Source organism: Schistocerca serialis, chromosome 5, assembly GCF_023864345.2.
Source record: "Schistocerca serialis cubense isolate TAMUIC-IGC-003099 chromosome 5, iqSchSeri2.2, whole genome shotgun sequence".
In the NCBI taxonomy this organism is placed as follows: Eukaryota; Metazoa; Arthropoda; class Insecta; order Orthoptera; family Acrididae; genus Schistocerca; species Schistocerca serialis.
The window spans coordinates 784,770,199-784,794,023 of record NC_064642.1 but is presented as its reverse complement, the minus strand read 5'-3'; the positions used below and the strand labels follow the sequence as shown (position 1 = coordinate 784,794,023).

The following is a 23,825-nucleotide window of genomic DNA, read 5'->3' as shown; positions in this document are numbered from 1 at the left end:
CGTTCCGTGGCAGTGTGTATCTGTTTATGCTACAACCCACTACAAAATAACGTGTGTTCGAAGTGGCTGGAACACAAGTGACTCCAGACTTTCGTACAATTCTGGGGGCACTACACATGTAAATGATCATCATTGCCCTATTCAGTTGTGTTTATGATAATGGCAGTCAACTTGTCAACTGATCGTTATTGTTACAACTGCATTCAGGGTAATGGTATAAACCATATGTCAACTACCAATCAGTGTCCTAGATAATAACATCTGGGGTAGTGGGAGTCACCATATCAATTGACTGTTGCTGCCACAGTGACATCCACCATGAATTCACAATGTATGGGGAAATTTGTTACAATATTTCTGTAATTGATTACATATGAGGTGTACTTTGATGTAGCCTCCATTGTGTGTCAGCATATGTTAGCATTATCAGCAGAAGACGACAAATGTTTTGTACTGCAAGATGAAGTTAATACCCTAGCATTTGAGTCATTGTAATGTTGAGCTGACTTTTGATGATGGTTTTACCCAAAGGATGATGAGTTTTTCACAAATTTAGACATGGGAATAACATTGTTCATTTTGGTACAATGTTCGAAATACTCTAATTGATAAGTGCACTTTAAGCCGTAAGTCAGATAAACAGTAATGATTATGTGTGTTCTATGATGCTATAGAACAAATTTTATTTCCTTTTAAGTGTTATACAGATATTGATGAACTAAGCTCGTTGACTAACCTATAATTTGTAGCAGTAATGCCATGAAGTGATTATTGTGTTTTTGGTAAGTGATACAGAGGGTTTAGATATGGAAATCTTAAATTTATAGGTTGATTCTGACTTGCAAAGTGTGGTACAGTTATAAATGATGTCATTAATAAGCAGGAACACGGTTTGCTATCGCAAGGTTCAAAACCATTTGGAAATGAAGTATAAGCCAAAGACCCCATAGCCAAACTACTGGGCAAAAAATATTCATTGGAACATGTTGTCTCCTTTTACTCTATGTTTGTTACAGTTGTTTACAAGGGCCATGTGTAAGGCTTGTTGTGATAGAATTACGTTGAGGAACATTTACAAATTAAGTATTAAGATAAAATGAAGATGAAACCTTATTAGATGTAATAGTGATCACTTGTGGTTCCATTAACCGTATATCAAATAGATCAATAAAATAAATAAATAAATTGATATGAATGCTCATTTTGTTATGGTAAAATTTCAGGAAAATAAGGCGCTATCTACCTGCACAGATGGTGAGTACTTTATTACTTTCTCAATATGCTTATGGAGAGTCGCTATACGTAAAGTGGTGTTTATACAGATCCTTTCTTAATAATTTGATCTTTGTCTAGGGCCGTGAATTGAGTTTTGATCTTTCACAGAGTCGGTTCCGCGCTTGCCACGTACGTACGTCTATGTCGCGCCACAAGGACTTTTCGCCGTCTATCGATTTCACCGGAGGTACCATCATGCAAGGATTTACTGCGCGCAGGAAGGAGGCCGACTAGCAGTGCCAGAGAGTATGAATGTATACAAAAAGCTGCAGAAGCTGATAAAAGATGAGGTAGATAAGCTTGCTTATATAGGTGTGCAAGACATGGAGACTGAGGGAACGTGGTTAGACATTGATGGTGAGTATCTGATTCCCACTGTGTGTGGTATGGCGATTAGTAACACATTAAGTTAAAAGCTGACCAGATGGAAATTTCTCGTGTTTGCTCTGAGAAACTTTTGTGAATGGAAAGAACCTCTTTTTGGTTAGTGCTGTTTGTTCAACACTTTCCCAGTGAGTATACTCTGCAGATAACGCTAAAGGCAAGCTCATAAAATCTTAATGAGCTACTCGAAATAGCCAAGCTTCGACCATGAAACTTGGTGCTAACGTTATCCCTACTCTACATACTTACTCTTCAGTGTGCCACATTTCTCCTAACGATGAATGACTTAGGGGAAATCTTGGTTCTAGAACTCTGCATTTGGCTGGTCTGGAGGAGTTCCACCCCAAAAATCACCTCATCTTGATTCCGGAAATTCCTGTCACGCAGTTGTTTCTTCAGCCAGAGGGAGAGGAAGAAACTATTGGGGTCCATCTCAGGAAGGTACAGCGGATGAGACAAAATTTGGTAGCCTAGAGACTGTACCATGTGCAGAAATAGCTGGGGTTTCGTCGTGGAACTGAAAAGTAGAGCAAAAATAGATCTCCGCTACGTTTTAACCTTTCCTCGTAATATTGTCAGGAGTTTTCGCTGCTCCTGCGATGTTTTCCCCCCTCTACGAGCACATTCTGTCCCTTTTCCTGGGGGTCTGTTACTCGACTGTGGTGTCGTTTGGATTGGCGTGACAACTCTGCAATGTTTTTGCTGATGCCTGTTCCGGTAATCTTCTTAAATATGTATGAGTAGGTGCAGAATTAAGTGGACGGAAAGTTTTGGCTGATTCAAAATTCCATACAAGTTATTGAAATAAATCCATTTACACTATCATCTAGGAGTGATTCACCAGTCATCGCTAACCAGGTGCTACTTCTATCTTGCAATTCCTGTTTCTCCACAGAGAGATGGTCTGTGAGTCAAGTCTTTGTTATTCAGACTTGTTTGACATAGTGGAAGCGTCTGGGCCACCTATGCCCTATCCTATGTCACATGACAGTAAACTGTCGCCGTACACTTCTATCAACTTAGCATGGATTGCTGTACCATTGTTTCTCTTCAATTGTAAAATTAAAAAATAAAAACGGGTCAACGCACGATACTCCACAATGGGCTGTGAGCTCTTGTTTTGACTCCTCTTGGAACGTGGTTCGGTAATGAGATTTCAGTATGTCTCAGATGTGTGAGTTCGTGCAAATCACGGAGCGCAAAGTGTACATGTTCCAACAGTTTGTTATTTAAATCGACGTTTCCCCATGCCTCATATCAGTATCTAGAACAGAATCTTATCTAGTGATGTCAGCCTCTTCTTATGCATTTCTTTTATCGTGATGACCCGGAAGAGTTGTATATACTTCATTAGTTCTTGTTTCACCCATTCCAAGGTAATTGTTAGGAGGAATCCCTTCTTTTATCGCAGGAAACACGGGTAATCCATGACAAAACTATCACCGTATTTTACTTACCACTTAAGGTTCTTTATCGTCTGTGGAGTGTGGTGAAACGAACGACTCTCCCAGAATTACACGAGGGCTGATCAACAGAGACAGAGACTAATTTTTCCCTGTGGATTCTGAGATGGTCTTCAGTCTGTGCCATGAATATGTGAAAAGAGAGAGTTTTTATCTGTAATGTTCACTGGAGGCACACTCTTGTATCAGAAGGTTGGTAGTAATGTTCTATTTTGCAGACGCTCTTTACATTTCGCATACCCACAAATGGAATTGACGCAAGAGGAACAGTACGGTGCAATAAAATTCTGTGTTCCTTTAAACAATACAGCCACTGAAACTTACGGAAAGCTGCAGCGAGCGTGCGGCGAAGATGCATTAATTCGTGAAACTGTGTTTAGGTGGTTCAAGGACTTCAGAGTGGGCCGGCTTGTCTGTGATAATCAAGAAGGGCCAGGTTTTTCGGCATTTCCAGTGACTGAAGTCCGCATCTACACAGCTTCTGTGACTGTCCGTGAACATCGACAGGTGATACTACGTAACCTCCGTGAACCTCTGAGAAATTCATATGTCAGTGCCTTTAGGATTATGCTTGATCATATTCATATGAGCCGTTGGGTGCAACATCTGTTGACTGCTGAACAACAGGCTGTGCAAGTGGGGCCAGCCATGAGGTGCTACATCTCTTTGCTGATGGAGACGATGCATTTGTGGAAACGATTATCAAGCTGATGAGTCAAGGCTGCATCGTTATGATCCTGAAGGAAAACGAGCCAGCATAGTGTGGAAATCACCAGCATGTCCAACCCAAAAATGGCTAATGTTTTTCCATCTGCAGGGAAAGTGGTGGTAGCCAATTTTTTTGACTTTCATGGAATGATTTACCAGAATGCAGATCCCCCTCACACTACAGTTACACCAGCATACTACACGTTCAGTATTGTCTAAACTGAGGAAGCACATTACAAGGAAACGACCGGAACTTTCTCGGACTCGGTCGCGACATCATCATGACAATTTGCGGCCTCATATTGCAATTCAAGTAATGCTTTATCTGGCTCAATTCAACATTACTTGTGAATAGCATACATCTTATAGTCACGATCACGCACATCGCGAATTTTTTATTCCATCATTAAAGACCAGGCTTTGGGGCATTCACTGTGAGTACACTGAAGCAGTGCGCAAGGAAAGTGAGGCGACTCTCAAGGTCCTGACAAAAAGTGGCCTGCACCATGTGTTCGAGAACTGGCAGAGGCACTATAACAAGTTCAGTCAAGAAGTCGGGGGGAGGGAGTACATTCGAAAAGATCATGTAAACATTGAAATGGAATAATAAACCCCGATGAAAAAGTCAGTCCTTGTTGATCAGCCTCGTAGATCGTCGCAAAAAATTGAGTACAACCCACATAGCATTTAGAAATTTATTTCCACCTTTTTGGTCAGTAATCGTTTTGGTTTGTTTCATTTACCTTGCAGAGTTTCTACTCTGTTTAGCCAATGTTTACTTAATCCTACAGAGAAAATACAGAATTGTCGGTTTAGAAGAGTAAAATCTCAAGCTGTCGCAATATTTCAAAAAAAATTTTGTATGTCAATGCATGAGTAAATTAGTCATTTTAGTATTATCATTTGACACTGTTTCTTAAATGTAACCATAAGCGATAAAGAGACATGTAAAAATGAATAGTATTAAAAACTGGATGCGTCGCCTTATAATCTTAAGGATATTAAAAATCACATTATGAAGGCGAATGAATTAGAGAAACGAAACAGAAGAAACTGAGAGGGGTAGTATCCCACGTTCACCAATGTCTTGAGACACACTTTGGGCCAAAACACCCATAGAATACGTATTGGCGCATACCCTCACTGGCATCAACTGTAATGAGGAAGCTGATGTCTTACCATTTGTAAATATAAATTGACTGGAAATCCAAGATGGCGCATTGTCATGCTAGCTGGCCTGAAATACTGGCCCTGGCTCTACAATGTCGCAATCCACCTCAGACTGTAGAATTCTGGCATATTGCCCCAGAGCTGGAATAAAAGGACTGTCTAGCCACGTCACCACATTCCAGCACGGACCTGTCTAAGTATTTAGGACAGTGTAGAATTCAGGTATATAGGCGCAGCTCTGAACCTGCTGGTACAGGTTTTATTACGTCAGAATCGAAGTCCTAGGCCTGGATCTGCGACGTTAGAGACTAAGGATGTTCCAGCGTCCAGGCATGTCTCCTGGGCAAAAGATGTCCTACTTGATTCGTTTACCCCTGCTACTATTTACTCATTGTCACAATATACTGTCTCTCTTAACTCCAAGTTTGGATCTCCCCACTTGCATCTTCATTTAAGCAAATACCTTTCCAGTGGGAACTCCCTTTTGTGGTCCAGAAGTCAGCCATCATATATCACTGCTACTACCAGAAAGTTGGCCAGAGCTGTCAGCCACTGCACACGCCGTGTCGCTCAAGACAAAGACCCTGACAACTGGCAGTCAACCCACTATCTGTCGGTGTCAGCTACATGCAGAGAGGCCCCACATGTGTGCTACCGATTTGATAACCTGATGCATAGTGGAGTGTACAACCTCCGATTACCAGTGTCAGCATGTCGCTGTGAGAGCACTGCAATCACAGCCACAATCCAAATGACTTGAAATAAAATGATGGGAAACATGAAAGATGCAGGGAGCACGAAAATAATATATAACTCACACATAGGTTTCTCCAAGGAAATTAAAAAAATCTAAAGATGTGCATTCATCCTCCTGGTAGTGGACACTTGTGGGATTCCTCTGAATACAGAGCCATCATAAGAATGAACTGATATGTACCAGGCATGTAGCAACAACATTTGAGAATGAAACGTAGTTATACTTATTTACAGATCAACTGTATGCAGCAAAATGTGGTAAAAACTTGTGAGGGGAATGTGTGATGTTTTCTATGAGAATAGTGGTCAGTACCATACTTGTACAGCAGATTCTTAGACGAAAACTAAACAACCATCTCCAACACAGTCAGACGCCATGTAGTTGTCTCCATAATATGTATCCAAGAGTTCAGCATCACACTTCCACAGTGCGAGGGAAAGAGTTGTGTTTCTGTAAGCAGACGCAGTCATATGAACAACATGCTTCCATGTCTAGTGCAAACGGCCATTGGTGGTGGCCACCAGTGTCATCTCACAACCTAGCCAATCATGGCCAGTCTAATTTTCCATCATGTCACAGAACTTTTACGTCTAAGAGTGTATTACGGTGCATACTGATGACACTGCTTTCTGGACGTTCATCCGACAGTTCAACGGCCCCAATGTACTCTCCAAACGCACCTTGACCGGTTCACCACTTGGTGCAGCCAGTGGTTCCTTCATATCAACTCCTCCGAGACCCAGGCAATCATCATAGGTCACACCACCCGCTCCTTCCGTCTCCATGATTTCTACTTAACCATTTATGATCGTCCTATCCACCTCACTATTACCCTGAAGTAACTTGGCCTCACCCTTGAGTCACCTTACTTGGATTCTCCATCTCCTTACAACCCAACACAAAGCCCACAATAGACTCTGCCTCCTGAAACACCTGTCCAGCCAGACATGGGGACTTCATACTTCCACCATCCTTCACACCTACAAATCCTTGATCCACCCCATCTTTTGTTACGCCAGCATCACTTGGATTTCCACCCCTCCCACATTCTATAAAGCCCTCCAAACACTAGAACGTCATGCACCCTGCCTCACCTTCTATATCCACCTTCCATCCCTTACGTGCATCCTCTATGACCTCATCCCTTCCCCCACACATCCACACTGTGTACACCATCTGCTGACTTGATCCCACCCACCCCCCTGGTGTCCCCCTTCCTCTCCACCCCCAACCCCTTGCCATGCCTTTACCATTGCATATTGCCCTTTCCCCATCTCCATACCCTCCACCTCCTATCCCAATGCAACTTCCAGCACCTACCACTCTCTGATGATGAGCTTCATCCTGACATCTACCCCTCCTACCAACTCTAACTCCACTTCCCCCCTCCCCCAAGTTCTCTGGCTCCCCATCCCCTCTCCTTCCCTTCCCCTGAGCACTTTTCCTCCCTCCTAAACCTCCCCCTTTCCCTTGCCCCCTTCTGTGTCTCTGTGCTCCCTCCTGCCATCTCTTCTCTCTTCATCTCCTGCCCCACCTGTCACCTGCCTCTTGGTGCGACCCCTGTCCCCCTTTTTCCTCTTCCTCTCAGCTCCCTCCACTGCACCTTCCTTCCTTCTTTTTCCCTCCTCTCAGGCCTCCTGTCCCTTGGCAGGTCATGTCATGTGTGCTCCATCATTTACAGTGGTTTTTTAAGTGTCCTCCACCCTGTGTGTTTTTATACTATGGCCGACTTTTGACATGTGTGACTCCAGTGTATTTTAAGTGCCCCACAACTTGCCAGCTGTGTTCTTTTAACTTTATGTCGTCTTTTTTAGCTGTTCCCCATTGAATTTCCCTACGTTAACCTATATTTGAACTTCCATTAGATCCACTTACTGTGTTTTTATATCCCCCTTTCCCTCGCCACTTTTGTATGTGAGTTCCCTTGTTAAAATTTTTGTAAAGTCACTCGGCTGAAGATAGGTGGACTGTGCCACTGACAGCCCTCCCCTGCCGACGTGGGGCTGCGGCATAAAATTACAATAAAGGAAAAAAAAGTAAATGATCTTGATGATTTATAAATGGCGAGAGGCGACGTGTATAGAACAGGTAATTGGATTTTCACATAAATTTCATAGGGAAAACAACGAATAACGTATCGAAATCAATGAAATTTCCACCTACTGCTGCTCTCAATGTGCGGTTCTATGTTTTCAGAACGAATATTTTACCGACAACACTGAATTTTAGCGTTGAAAATAGTGAGTATAGTGCAGAAATCAATGAAATGTGTACCTAAACAACTGTAAATTCATTCTCCTGGCTTGATCTTATAGTTGCTGCAATGAATGTTGTACCAACAGGCCTCACGTCACTACATCAGTTGTGAAGATATCGAAACGATATTGAAAGCATTGAATATAGTATAAAAATCAATGAAAATTTGTATGTACGAAAGTGTAACCCATCCTCTATCCACATGCTTTTGAGTCGAATGTTGTAATGACACGCGAAATTTTCTGCTGCAAATAGGAAAAATCTGGTAAGTGCGAGCGGGACTTGTGCATTGATGGTACAGTAAAAAGTTTATTATGTACAAACATCAAAAAAAGTTTTGCATCACCTCGGTTCCGAGGGTCCTGGAACCCGTAGAGAAAATTCGAATAGAGATCAAAATAAACATTATTTCTGCCCTTTTTATTGCTCATTAAAAACAAACATTGCATGCTATAACACCGTACAGTGAGACCTTCAGAAGTGGTTGCTAAGACTGCTGTACACAGTGGTACCTCTAATACACAGTAGCACGTCCTCTTGCATTAATGCATGCCTGTATTCATCGTGACATACTATTCACAAGTTCATCAAGGCAATGTTGGTCAAGATTGTCCCACTCCTCAACGGCGATTCGGCGTAGATCCCTCAGAGTGGTTGGTGGGTCTCGTCTCCCAGAAACAGCCCTTTTCAATCCATCCCAGGCATGTTCGATAGGGTTCATGGCTGGAGAAGATTCTGGTCACTGTACTCGAACGATAGCGTTATCCTGAAGGAAGTCATTCACAAGATGTGCACGATGGGGGTGCGAATTGTCGTCCATGAAGACGAATGCTTCACCAATATGTTGCCAATATGGTGGGAAGATGGCATGACCACCAGCGGCGTACGTGGGCCCCACGTAATGACACCTCAAAACAGCAGGGAACCTACAACTTGGTGCACTCGCTTGACAGTGTGTCTAAGGCGGTCAGCCAGACCGGGTTGCCTTCAAACACGTCTCGGACGATAATCCGGTTGAAGGCATATGCGACACTCGTCGGTGAAGAGAACGTGATGCCAATTCTGAGCGGTCCATTCGGCATGTTGTTGGGCCTATCTGTACCACACTGCATGGCGTCGTGGTTGCAAAGCTGGACGTTTATTCAATATCGTGGCGTTGCTCTCGGGGTTCCTCCGAGCCATGACCCGTAGGTAGCGGGCCCCCATTTCAGTTGTAGCCCTTGGGCGGCGTGAGCAAGGCACGTCATCGACAGTTCGTGTCTCTCTGCATCTCCTCCATGTATGAACAACATCGCAGTGGTTCATTACGAGACGCCTGGGGACTTCCTTTGTTGAGAGGCCTTCCTGGCACAAAGTAACAATGCGGACGCGATCAAACCGCGGTATTGACAGTCTAGGCATGGTTGAACTACAGACAACATGAGCTGTGTACCTGCTTTCTGGTGGAATGACTGGAACTGATCGGCTGTCGTACCCCCTCCGTCTAATAGGAGCTGCTCATGCATGGTTGTTTACCTCTTTGGGCGGGTTTAGTGACATCTCTGAACAGTCAAAGGGACTGTCTGTGTCTGTGATACAAAATCCACAGTCACCATCTGTCTTAAGGAATTCTGGGAACTGGGGTTATGCAAAACATTTTTGATGTGTGTATATGTATAGATCATCCATCATGGAAATCGAGAATGTCAATGATTTTTGTGTATTATCGACATCGATACTGGCAACATATTGTTGTTCCTGGGAATTCCATGACCGTATCAAAATCTCTACATTTCCTCAGAGTACCCCTTACATACATAAATAAAAGTGCAGGGGACCTCGGTTTATACTCGTATATGTAGAGAGAGGAGATTTAATAAAACATTTTGATTTTGTTAGTAAATCATGACTATATTTTATCTCTGCATGCAGTAATGTACTTCCATTACGGCCGGCCGAAGTGGCCGTGCGGTTAAAGGCGCTGCAGTCTGGAACCGCAAGACCGCTACGGTCGCAGGTTCGAATCCTGCCTCGGGCATGGATGTTTGTGATGTCCTTAGGTTAGTTAAGTTTAACTAGTTCTAAGTTCTAGGGGACTAATGACCTCAGCAGTTGAGTCCCATAGTGCTCAGAGCCATTTGAACCATTTGAACTTCCATTACGCTTTTGTCAGGTGATAAAAGCAATGTACCTTCAAATGGCAAAAAGTATTTTTTATGTGACAATTACAATTTAAGAGTTTTCGGATTCTTTTGCTTTACTTGTACTGTGAAACGTTGTTTCTTACACAAGTTCATTATACTTTATACTAAGTCATTGGGAAGTAGCCTGTAGACTGTGATGAGTGAGTTTTCGAGTATTAAAAGAAGTGACGTAAATTGCTGTATCTTTTGATTGCATTGACTTAGAAGCTTACACCTTGTTTAACACCAGGTAGCCATGGATCTGAGAGTGTGACACAAATTTCACCAAAATATTCCAGAGGAAAAGGGGCTTAACAGACGGACAGACAGACAGCTGGATAGAAATCTCAAAAAATATTTTTGTGTGTTATGTAATTACAAATTAACATTTGTCGGATTGTTTTAGTCACTAGTATGGTGAAAACTTGGTTCTTGCCAAAATGCATGATTCGCGGTTAACACGAAGCAGTGTATAGGTTTTGATGAATGAATTTTCGAATACCAAAATATGCAACATAAATAGCGCTATCTTTTGATTTTCGTGTCCTAGAAGCTTAAACATTTTACGTCTACAACTGACCGAAGACCTTAATATGTGGCTTAAATTTTAACTTGTTACATCTACCTGTTCCTAACAAAAAGGGTTCCTAATACTCGGACAGGCAGACAAACGGACAGACATGGACGTGGATAACAAAGCGATCCTATAGCGGTTCCATTTTTACAGACTGAGGCACGGAACCACAATTCAGAACCGAAACCAATGAAATTTGCACCTAAATAAGCGTAATACCTTTCTCCAGGTGAGAGTTTATGCTTGCTCCAGTGAATGTTTTACCGACGGGCACCACCTCACTGTGTGTTTTACAGTGCATAGTTAACATCAGTTCTCACCATTGTAGCTCTAATCAGTAGCAGGTGACATACATACAGCAAGCCGTTGCCTTTATACGTCAATTTTAAGGTGAAATCAACGAATAGCGTATCTAAATCTATGATATTTCCGTCTGTATTAGTGTCAATCCCCTTTCCAGGTGTAGTCTTACGCTTTTACAACGAACATCGCACCAACGACACTGAATTCTGCATTTTTGGCCCACCAATTTTCGCACCCAGTGGAGTGTCGTGATTCTGTGTTACACGGATTGGACAAGCTCTTGCTAGGTTGAAATGGATGGGATATATTTTGTTATTGTTCTGGCTCCAGAGGGCAAATCCAAACAGGACTAGTACCATGGATGTGGACCTTTGGTTGTAGGCATTATTTCAATAATAATTCGCACCGAACATTTTACATTTCTACTATAATTTCGGACTCGCAGAACAGGTGTACTTCTGACAGATGGTAATGATAATTACTGAACCATGACGTTAAAGCGCTCACATTTCTGCTCCAGATTAAAAATCAAAAGTAATAGGGAACTGATAGTTCCACACACATTTTGGTCGAATACTGATGCTAGTGATAAATGGCTTGTTAGTGCTCCCAAGAAATGAGACTTCCAACGTGCTTCTCCTGTAATTTACGAAACCAATAAACGATACAGCTTTAACTGTGATTTTAATAATGGCAACAGTTTGCACACACAAGGTGTGAATGAGGAACACACATAATGCGAACGTGCTCATCAGGATTTAACGCCATACAAAAGTCCGTACATCCATACGTTAAAGTGAAATCAATAGAGCAGCACTGCAGGAAATACAAAGTACAAAATTCCAGTTGCATGTCTTATACAGTAGTCTTATACAGTTTTTCAGAGCAGGGCATTACCTACAGCTCTTCAGAACAAATTTCGTTATATAGGAGAGAATGTCCCACATCTCGACAGAAATAGACTTCAAACGTCTCCGAGGGAGTTCTAAATTATTTCTAATAAAGACCATCTAAGGTCATAGTATTGTAGCTTACTAAAAGAAACGTGAAAGTTTTGTGTGTGTGTACGCGCACGGACGCACGCGCACGGACGCACGAGCACGGACGCAGATAGTGACAGATTCGTTGACGACAATCCTCCAGATCTCTGTAAGTCTTGAGGATGACAATCCACAGGTATTTCAAACATGTTTTGGTTTAGACCATTCTCTGTGGCAAACTAGCAATTTTTCAGAGTTTGTTATCCGTTCCACTTACAAAAACGTTCTGTTACCAGTATACATCTTACTAGCCAGCCCAGTGGCTAAGATGGCGCACTTCACATGCATCTTCGTTTCATGAATTCTATCATCTAGAAGCGATGCAACCTAAATGTACAGTTTTGCATCAGAGTCACTGAATTTTACTTTGAAATTGGTTTTGCAGCGATTCGCATCGAATCTATACCAATCCGCATAGTCACTTTTCTGAAGTTCGTTTCTAGCTTAGCAGAAGAAGCCAGAAAGTTAGTACTCAGAAGTGTTGCGAATAGTCGAGTAGTTGTAGACACGGCAGAGAATCCCTGACTGACATATGCATCAAACATTCACATTACACTTCTAAATCATTTCCGATGAATTGCAATGGTGCTTGTAGAGGAAAATGTGGTAACATACAGGCATGTGGATCAGTTGATATTTTGTGGAAATTTCATTGATTTTGGTGCTTTATTCGTTGATTTCACCACGAAAATGATGTCGAAACCTACTGACCTGCTATGTACGATGCCTGTCACATGCCGCCATTCAGCAATCCTATGGAGGCTGGGGTCAGCTAGGTTACAGGCCTTCACACGGGGTGGTGCTGGCGGCCGCCATGGGCCGTTGGCCTCTGCTGAGAAATCATTTGTTCAGCAGACATGCCTGGATCTGCACAAACATCCTTTGTCTCTCACATCACTGAGTCACGGTCAGTATTCCATAAAACGGATTCTCATGTCACAGAACCTGTGCCTGTATGCCCAGAGCTGCGCCTGTGTACCTGAGTCTCACACTGCTGTAATGAGCCCGACATGTCTGAGCTGGATTGCGACGTCATAGAGCAAGGGCCAACATTCCAGGTCAGTCAGCATAACAGTACGTCATCTTGCATTTCCCGCCAATTGGTACTGAGGACAACAACCCTGTCTGTCTTTTTTTTTTTTTTTTTTTTTTTTTTTGGACTACCACCATTTTTGAATTTCCTGCCAAACCTGAATTTCCCTTTATTTTATTATAGGGTAATTGACTTTCGTCAGGGGTACAATCGTATGACTCATTGATGACGTCATTGGTGGCACACTTTGGAACAGAACACCCACAGAATATCTACTTGCACCTACAGTACATGGATTATCCGCCTCCTTCGTTTATAGCAAAGATATTACAGTCAAGAGATGCTTCAGTCATCCAGCACAATTCTTTATCGTAGTTAATTCCTCATGTAAAGAGTATAGCACTGTTCCTTATCATATCACTAAGGCGTAAGATACTTTATACATTTCTGACTGATATTGTGCACTTTTTAGTCTTTTGCATGTATGGTAACACTTTCGGACTTACTTTACATGGATCATCCATGTACAGTTAGGGTGTAGCCTCGTGAACAAATGGACTGCAGAGTATTCTGTATTCTGACTGCTACCCGAAATAAAGGCTACTTTATATCTAAGGATAGACGGAAGTTACTAATCTGTAGGTCTGATTATGAACCGGGATCTGTTAAACATCCAGGCCATAGGATACCGAGAAGTAGACAAGGGTTAGGAATTCGGGGATACAGGTCCGGGAATTATTGGATGAAGTGTGCCAGCTTGACCTTGAACAACTTTTGATGAGTCAAATAAGCGAAAATAAGGATTTCCGAAGAGTGTCTAGTGTCATAATTACCGTAGCACCTTCATTCGTGATATGCGCTGTGAAATAAATGCAGGAGTGTACTCAACGTTTCATTTGGATGCACAACGGAAGGTTATGAAAATTCAAATTATAGTAAAACAGGGTACACAAGTAGGGAGTTTCTTGTGGGGTGCTCTGGTGTTCCCCTACAAACATTTTGATAGTATGCTACATATAAGATACATATTTAGAGGCTGTGAAATTACAAATGGGAAGTTCACAGGAAAAATCACATAAAAGATATAGAAAAATAGAACCTCATTTTCAAGACTGCTCATGAATTTCAAAACTAGGCTTCTCGTACGAGAGAACGACAGTGAGGTGATGCAACAAACTGTAGGTGCGATATTGGGATATAAAGCTGTAGTGTAGGTGGGCTATTGCACTAAACAGCCACCTGCAGATGGTACTGGAAACTGTGTCAGAGCGCCGAAAACCATTTTGATATTTTGTACCTGTAGTAGTTGTCACCTTAATACATTTGGTAACTAATGAATAGATAGATAAAAAAAGTTGAATGTGTAAAGGATTGCATCAGGTTTGTAGTAGAGTTTTCAACCTTTGCAGACTTTTAGTATATTTTCTTTGCAAAACAGACGCCAAAGGAATAAAAAGTATCGCAATGAAATGTATGGAGAAATAATTATAGATAAGCTTTGTCTTAGGCCAGTAAATTTTCACGCTTGCCTTCATACAGGCTCTACTCACCTATAGCTTTTCGTTAAAATCGAAGACAACAATAATGCCACACACAAACCATATCTGGTTACGATTAGATTAAATTGTGTTCGTAGCTAGTCCTGAACAGTTTCGCCGACAAAACAAAGAGGAAAGGAAAAATTAGCTAAGATTCTTGCAGAAAATTTCCACAGGCCATAATAAAGTACAGCAGAAATTCATGTGATTTGCGTTGTCGAAGAATCAAATGTTTTTCACTCAGTTTGGGTCCAGACAACAATCCTAAAGAAATTATAGAGATGGGAAACAACTCCAACAAAAAAAGGTTCAAATGGCTCTGAGCATTATGGGACTTAACTTCTGTGGTCATCAGTCCCCTAGAACTTAGAACTACTTAAACCTAACTAACCTAAGGACATCACACACACCCATGCCCGAGGCAGAATTCGAACCTGCGACCGTAGCGGTCGCGCAGTTCCAGGCTGTAGCGCCTAGAACCGCTTGGTCACACCGGCGGGCCCAACTCCAACAAATTTTATAACAAATCATTGAAAACTGTCACAATCATACGGTTAAGGAATAAGAGAGACTAACTTTTCATTTGTTTCGAAGGCTTTACCAGTCTCTGAAGAGGTAAATGTGTTGTTTCTGTCTAAATATCACATAATCTTAGAGATAGAGGAGTTAAGAATTAGTGGTTACACTTTGGAATACTCTCCTTGTAGGGTGAATATCGAAAGTGGGTCAGTTAAAATATGTATAAAATAGATCACAAGTTAAAAAAATACAACAAGTGAATTTTGCAAATATCAGGAGATAAAAATGTGAGAGGACAAGAAAAAAATGTCGTGTGTGGTTATAACTGTAAACAGAGCCCTCTGGTAAAATGTGAGCTCTTTGTTAAGCTTCTTCATACATTCCATTACTGTTTGTTGGACAAAATGAGTAGTTATCGGTCTCTGTCGCATCACTGTAGATTTTTTAAATGATTCTGAGACTCAAACTGGGTTAGGGACACAATTTTGGCCTCACATTTCAATTACATCTTTAACTTTCCAAAACGTATATACTCATATAAATATAAAGATAAAAGAAACTTGGTACACATTATCTTTCTAAACGATGATCAGAGAAACACAATCAGGGGCGGTTTATCCCTGCAGCACATACTTGGGTCCCGCACTGCCAATGGTCCCGCTCAAATGTCCGCCTGTTTCGGAAAAAAATGTTAAGTTTAGAAACGGAAACAATAATACCGTAAAGAGTTACGTGCTCATAATTGTGCAGTATTCTTAAAGCACTGGAAATAGATCACTGAGGTACAGTTGTGTGTATCTTCGGACATCTGAATACATTCCTCTTAACTCGAGCTAGTACAACCGTATTTTACGTGATACCTAATTTTGGCGCATGGGATTAAGCTACATATACTGTTCTGCTCTGGTCTGCACGGCATTATTAAAATCCTGGCCATAACATAGCCTACAGAGATCGCTTGTTTTAAATTTCTGTTAAAATACTTCACCCGAAAATCGTTTGTTGATCAACACAAGCCACTAAGCGAAACTGATGGAGAACGAAAATACTACCAGAAACTGAAAGCTATTCGTATGAATTAAGGCTATTGGTAATCTGGATCACTTCATGGTGTTTTTGCGATTCTGTTTTTCTTTCCACTCATTGATTTTAAGTTCAGTCACAGCGTATCTTTTACAGTATATTTATCTGCCGCGTTTGAAACGCATTCCTTTAGAATATTCACAGGGTTTAGTTTTGAAACCATTCAGATACGCCAATGAGCACACCGTTGAGCCAATGAAGATAAAGATTTCCTGACTGGTGTGTCGAGACGTTTAGCTCTGTGTCATATTTCTGTGGGTTGCATTCTGACATTCTCTTCTACCTGTGACTCTTCCTCCTTTTTATAGTCTTTCGTAATTGCTAAATTTTAGTTCATTAAGTTGGCGGGTGGCGATGTCTTAGACTCTCAGGGTCGTGTTCAGTTTATTTTTATTTAAAGCTGGAGGACGAGTCACAAACTTCATTACAATCTCTTGGAACAGTAACAGCGCACGTAACGTAGCTTGTTATCGTTGTAAATTGTTTAATCACAAGCCCTGTTATTAAGCAAGCTCAGTTTAATTCGGTGAACAAATACTATTTGTTTTTGAGAAGAATTAATTTCAAGCACTCAGAACTGAAAATAAATGTCTTGACACCTTACATTCGTCGTACTCAAGTTTTCACGTCAGATTACACGCTGAAAGTCAGAAGATTGCCGCAATGTAGTCAGTGAAATTCTTCAAATAAATGACAGTTAGCCGATCGCTCTGCGCTGCGATTGGAAGTTAACATTTTCATGATAATTGTTTAACTGCTGTTGAACTGAGACTGACTTCAAGATTATAGTACGTGCAGTCTAGTATTTTTAGACCAGACAGCCTCAGATGTAAAATCGTAACACTTCAATAATTGCACATATTAAAATCCATAAATAACGATGCTGTTTTATTAGTAAATCGTTCGAAACGAAATTTTCACAAATAACACTTTTCAATAACAAACATAAATGTAACCAAGATTCTAACTGAAAGAGAGCTAACAGAACGCAAGATACCGCTACGGTCTAAAGCTTGTACGTATACTACTAAAAATAAAACACAGAACAACGTAACACCTACTTGTTATTCTGAAGCCTTTAGCTTCCTTGAAATATCTAAATTATTTTACTATATTAATAAACTTATAAATTTCAAAAAAAATTCACATAACTCATTAAATAACTCAAATTAAATAAAAATAAGTATTTCAATTACTATACTAAGAGTGGCTTCATAGCCAGAGGGATGAGGCCTAAACTTTATAAGCTAGGCGTTAATTCATCACGGAAGTACTGAAATCCCAGATAGCAGATGCGGAGACATAAAATTTAATATATCCTCTTTTTTTGTTTCATTTATAAGCCCCCTCCTGCAAGCATTAGTCTAAACAGGATGACTGTTGGTTAAATCTACGGGTGACTGTGTGTACTGAATCCTATCTGTGTACAATACTACTCTGCTAATGTAGACATTGCGTGGTTACAGCAATTCCTTACATAAGCTCTTTAGTTGTGGCTCTAGGTGCTCCAGCTGCGGTAGGTATACCTTCCAGACGCAGTACGAAGTATCATGTGACCTAATTGTGAATTGCGCTTTGGAAATATGCTGTTATCCTAGGTAATGTATGACGTGTTGATATATTGTTAAAGTGTCTCCAAATTTAAGATTAAGAGAAATCTGCTCTATTTGTGTGTGTGTGGACGATTGCTATTACTATATTTGTTTCTATTTCTCGCCAACGGATCGAAAATTGAATGTAAATAAGTTAGAATTTGGGGTATTTGTGGACCTGAATTTCGCTGCCTCGTAACCACATTACAAGAACATACCCTCCAAAATAATTCGCACATGAACGTGTAAGAAAAAGATCAACAGCATATTGTCAAACACTTTCCTTCTAGTTTGTAGTTTAAATAAGCACGACTGTTAGCAACAACGGTATACAGCGCCGTTTTGCAATGTAGATTCAGCCACAGTGCAGCCACCCCGCAGCACTTTAAGCATAATAATCATACAAAAAGAATGAAACAAATTCAGTATCATATCTACTTCAGGATAAACACATACCATACATGTGTCTGTGATTACGTTACATTCAGAACAGATAATCATTACCATGCCATCTACGTAAGTGCACGTCGTGAAACCGCGAGGCGTTTGAATACTAAACACGACACAGACGAGTTGTTGTATGACATTGCCTGGTAACCGAGATTTCTTTCCATTCTAATGAGCACTGGTCCATTAATCCCAACACTTAGATGTGGTGTCTCACATAAATTTTCAGCTGAAGACTAAGCGTGATGTGACGTGATCTTGTACTTAGACATATTAGTAAAGCGTTTTCCTTATTATACTGCTGGCTGAGATTCGTCGCATTCGACTTCAATATCTGCATGTTTGTTGGGTTCTACTTGGACTGGTGTGATTTGTAAGTGTGAAATATCATTTCTTTCGCAAAAGAGTTTGAACAGTAGAGAAGAGAATAGTGTCATTGCCTGCAACTAATGCTTTCAGCAGTTCTTCAATGGAGAATTCCATGAGGAAGCCTAAATGGTTTCCATAGACGTTACGACATTTTAATCCCAAATGGAAATTTCAAAAAGCTTCGCTGGTGATGGCCGATGTGGTGTGTACTGTGTCGTGTCGTGTAGAATGTCTGTATGAATCATGTTATTGTATTGATGTATTGTAAAGACATGTGTACGCTGTTAAATGTATCACACGAATGTGTTAAAGCTTTTTTGCGTACGGTAAATCTTTGGATGTGGGCTTAGTTTAATACTGTTTGCGTAATATGTTATGTGAAACTTCCAAAATACACACTGAAAGCAGTCTGCGAGGATCTTGAATGTATTAAAACGCAGGTAGCTAGCTTTACCTCTGAAACATCCTTCAAATTTACGCAGCATGCACATATGTATTAGCAGTTGTCTTTGATGGTAAGTTTCTGTTAATTGTTCATCTGCTTTATCAGAAAATAAATCTCACCTACGCGCACAAACTACATCCATACAGTATTAAACTCTTTCGTGAGTAGAGTTATAAGTTTCTTTCTGCTAGAGAGCTCTCAGAGCTATATTTTTACTAAAAATCGAATAAAGTTCTTCAGTAAAATATCCACCTATCATGGGTTACGACCCAGTACGAATATCTGCATGTACCATGTCGTAAAATTTGTAACTTCTCTCGATAAATATTTGATTTGTTTTAGTTGATAAAACATCGTCTTTACCGCAGGCTCTGTCAGTACTCACAAGCACGAAGTTTTTACATAAAATTCCTTGAAATTAAGCAAAATATCTATCCACACTAAAGGAGATTTATTAGTATTTTTTTAAACAAGTCTGAATTGAATGTTATTAATCAATTAAGAAATATAGTGGAATAACGTTATCGGATTCAAATGTTGACTGGAATACTCTCTTTCAAATTCTAAAGGTGGCAGGGGTAAAATACAGGGAGCGAAAGGCTATTTACAATTTGTACAGAAACCAGATGGCAGTTATAAGAGTCGAGGGACATGAAAGGGAAGCAGTGGTTGGGAAGGGAGTAAGACAGGGTTGTAGCCTCTCCCCCATGTTGTTCAATCTGTATATTGAGCAAGCAGTAAAGGAAACAAAGGAAAATTCGGAGTAGGTATTAAAATTCATGGAGAAGAAATAAAAACTTTGAGGTTCGCCGATGACATTGTAATTCTGTCAGAGACAGCAAAGGACTTGGAAGAGCAGTTGAATGGAATGGACAGTGTCTTGAAAGGAGGATATAAGATGAACATCAACAAAAGCAAAACAAGGATAATGGAATGTAGTCTAATTAAGTCGGGTGATGCTGAGGGAATTAGATTAGGAAATGAGGCACTTAAAGTAGTAAAGGAGTTTTGCTATTTGGGGAGCAAAATAACTGATGATGGTCGAAGTAGGGAGGATATAAAATGTAGGCTGGCAATGGCAAGGAAAGCGTTTCTGAAGAAGAGAAATTTGTTAACATCCAGTATTGATTTAAGTGTCAGGAAGTCATTTCTGAAAGTATTCGTATGGAGTGTAGCCATGTATGGAAGTGAAACATGGACGATAAATAGTTTAGACAAGAAGAGAATAGAAGCTTTCGAAATGTGGTGCTACAGAAGAATGCTGAAGATTAGATGGGTAGATCACGTAACTAATGAGGAAGTATTGAATAGGATTGGGGAGAAGAGAAGTTTGTGGCACAACTTGACCAGAAGAAGGGATCGGTTGGTAGGGCATGTTCTGAGGCATCAAGGGATCACCAATTTAGTATTTGAGGGCAGCGTGGAGGGTAAAAATCGTAGAGGGAGACCAAGAGATGAATACACTAAGCAGATTCAGAAGGATGTAGGTTGCAGTAGGTACTGGGAGATGAAAAAGCTTGCACAGGATAGAGTAGCATGGAGAGCTGCATCAAACCAGTCTCAGGACTGAAGACCACAACAACAACAACAACGTTATCGGTCTTAAGATGGCCGACTACAATATGAGGAGCATCTGCACCTCTCTCGCGTTGTTTAAAATATTCACAGACACTTCTTAAAGCGTACGTTGGTGAGGTTAGCAAATACTACAACAAGAGAGTACTAAATTAGGTAAAATTTCACCTGTTGCTTGAAATTACCAAATTACACTTACAGCACGCTCGAGATACAGCTTCAGAAATAGAATTGATGACATAAAATCTCCAAAACATTTGTTCTAAGAATGACAATGATCATAGATATTACTGTCCCGTGTAACAGTTCTTTGTAGGCCATGACACATTTAATTAATATTTTTGGTAATATTTTCGTAAAGAAAGTATGTCTCTATCTGTTTTTGACACTTTATAGTGTGCACAGACGTAATGTGTCCTGCGTATTGCACTTAAAGCTGGAAGAACTTGCACTTTTCTTTATTACATTGTATGAAGACAGATTCCAAATGACGTAACATTTTGTCCGGGGTTTTTCCTGCGACGATGATGTAGTCTCAGTATTCAAGGCGTCATGAAACTTGCTCATTAATTTTTGTATATACCACTGGAACAAACTCGAGGCACTGGTAATATCAGAAGTTAACGTCTTGTATGAGTGTAGACTGAACAGAGTACTTGTGTGTGACGTCATACAACGGTATGTGTAGACAGGCAAGTTTTACGAAGTATATACTGTTATCTAATTTTGTCATCAGTTCTTATAGTTTATGAATTGGGTATGAATGAACAATGAATTAGGTATTTATTGTTGATTTGAAGTCTCCTCAAATTTATAATTCGCCATTCGGCTTCTGCATTATCACGATTGGCGTTGTCCACTGAATACTGGTTATTGATTCCATAACATAATTCTCGTTAGATACCTGTTTGACTTTACCCTTTAACGAAAAGAAAATGTTGCGTACTTTACGAAATTTAGGTACAGCATTCGGCTTCATCGTGGTATGTGCCTTGTAATAATCAATGCCACTTGTGTATTCGGCAAAAAAATATCGTTTTTTGGCTACAAAGTTTGTAACTTTTCCGTCGGAATGTCAGTATGAATCTGATTCGCTCCTACACGAGTAGTGTATCTGCCCAGCAAGTTCATTGATTACTGGGAATTGACAACTATGAATCTGGCCTGTTTGATTTCTTGCACGCAACATTTCTTATAATAGACCTTTTACTAGTTTCTGTTGGTCGCTGTAACTAAATAGCGAACTCTGAAAGTTATTAATTTTGGTGATCCTAATTTCAGTTACGGCTGTAGGTTGATTATGGGAATCGAAGATCCTCTCTCAGTTTTAATTGTAATGACACTTGATCAACTGGGAGTGAGGAGAGTGCATACACATTATATTTTGATCGTGAAAGTGTTTTTATTTGCACTTGTTCACTGTGAACATCAGTTGAAGTTTAATACTGAATCATTGAATGCCTTATTTCACTCCCTGATTTTGGGGTGTTACGCACTTATGATCCATGTACTGGCTTCTTACAATAATTGCACTGTGCGTTTCAAAAGACAGAATTTTCTCACGAGTAGTTAACTCCACAGAGTAGAGAAGAGTTTAATTTCGCAATGGATGAATTGCTTATGGAATGTACTATGGTCTTCTTATGAAAACTTTTATTTATTTGCCAAGGTCGCTATGTTAACAAATTAATGGATTACGAGTGACGGAAATAAAACTGCTATCTTCAGATCCATAAGAATGTGACACACTAACCTAATGAAACAAGTAAATGGCAAACGTTTCGACCGACTTGCTGCGCCGTTTTCAGGATGGGACACTGCTGAAGAGGACCTTACAATAACGCAGCCCAATGCCCAAAATTATTTTATCCAAAATGACACCGGCCGTGGAGGCCATCGAACTTAAATTTAACACCTCGTTGCTTACAATTCAGAAAACTAAACCAGAAAGCTAAACAAAGCAACTGGAGCCGGTTTGGAAAGGTAAGTTTTGTTCCTGGCAGAAAGAAAACACCTTCTGATAGTCCTCAATTGTATCGATGTAAAATTTCATTCCTTTACGGTGTAGCCTGGGACTAGAAATCATGTAGTCTACATGTACTGTAATTGCTGTGACGTTACCATTTCCAAAAGTGAATATGGACACAATTTGAAAATATGATGATTTATTTTCTGGTAATACAACAGTTTTACTTGCAACTCGCTTCAAATCGTTTGTAAACCACAAAGCAAACGGATTATCTCAAAATATCTTTCTGATGTAGCACTTAAAGCCGCAAGCACACCGTCTTCAGGTCACTAGTGGTCCATCGGGACTAGTGTCAGCACACAGCATTCCCGGTCGTTATGACGGTTTTCTTTCATCGGAGCCGCTACCATTCGGTCGAGTAGCTTCTCAATTTGCATCACGAGGCTGAGTGCACCCCGAGAAATGGTAACAGCACATGGCAGCCTGGATGGTCACCCATCCAAGGGCCGGCCACGCCCGACAGCGCTTAACTTCGGTGATCTGATGGGAACCGGTGTATCTACTGCGGCAAGACCGTTGCCACTTAAAGCCACAGATACAACGAAAATTCATAGATGAATGACCACTTACTGGTTCACATCTAACTCTATATTACGTTCCAAGTCCTTTGCGAACACGTTCACATTCGCTTTAGGACGATGATTTAGCTTATGAGGTACCATTTTCTTCAGAATTTGTGTGTTGCCTGGTAATGATGATTATAATTTTACCTTTTGACATCCTGTGACACCTTGGAAGTGTTAAACGAAAATTTCATCGTTCATGTAGTTACTCGGAAACGAATAAATCGAAATTCATGAATGGTACGTTCCTTCGGAGAATATGTCCATAATAGTTTACTAACGGCAGTTCACTAAGGACAGTTATTTGGATGGAAATTTTATTTGATGCTACGTCGAATACGGGGGCAAGTTGACGCAGTTCTTGCGACTGTTTCTACGCTGCCAATCCAGAGTTTCAACTCTGCTCCGAAGAGGCACTTATAGACGTTAAAGACGGGGACTGCGCTAAGAAATGTGAAAAGATAGATAACGACATCCGGTCTGGGAGCACTTCGTTGATAAAAAGCTCCACATAAACCAACGTCCTAAGAGCGCTCCGTT

At 40.6% G+C, this 23,825-nt stretch overlaps 1 protein-coding gene and 1 pseudogene across 1 annotated transcript in view; one reads left to right on the top strand and one right to left on the bottom strand.

Annotated features, from left to right (window-relative positions):
- Nucleotides 1–1,523: 1,523 nt before the first annotated feature.
- The window catches only part of LOC126482221 (C-type mannose receptor 2-like), a 76,182-nt gene continuing 53,880 nt past the window's right edge, over nt 1,524–23,825 (top strand). The window contains exon 1 of the mRNA XM_050106200.1: nt 1,524–1,632. Within this exon, the coding sequence (XP_049962157.1) occupies nt 1,524–1,632 (109 nt within the window). The remainder of the gene's footprint in view (nt 1,633–23,825) is intronic.
- On the bottom strand, nt 23,126–23,243 carry LOC126483042 (5S ribosomal RNA; annotated as a pseudogene).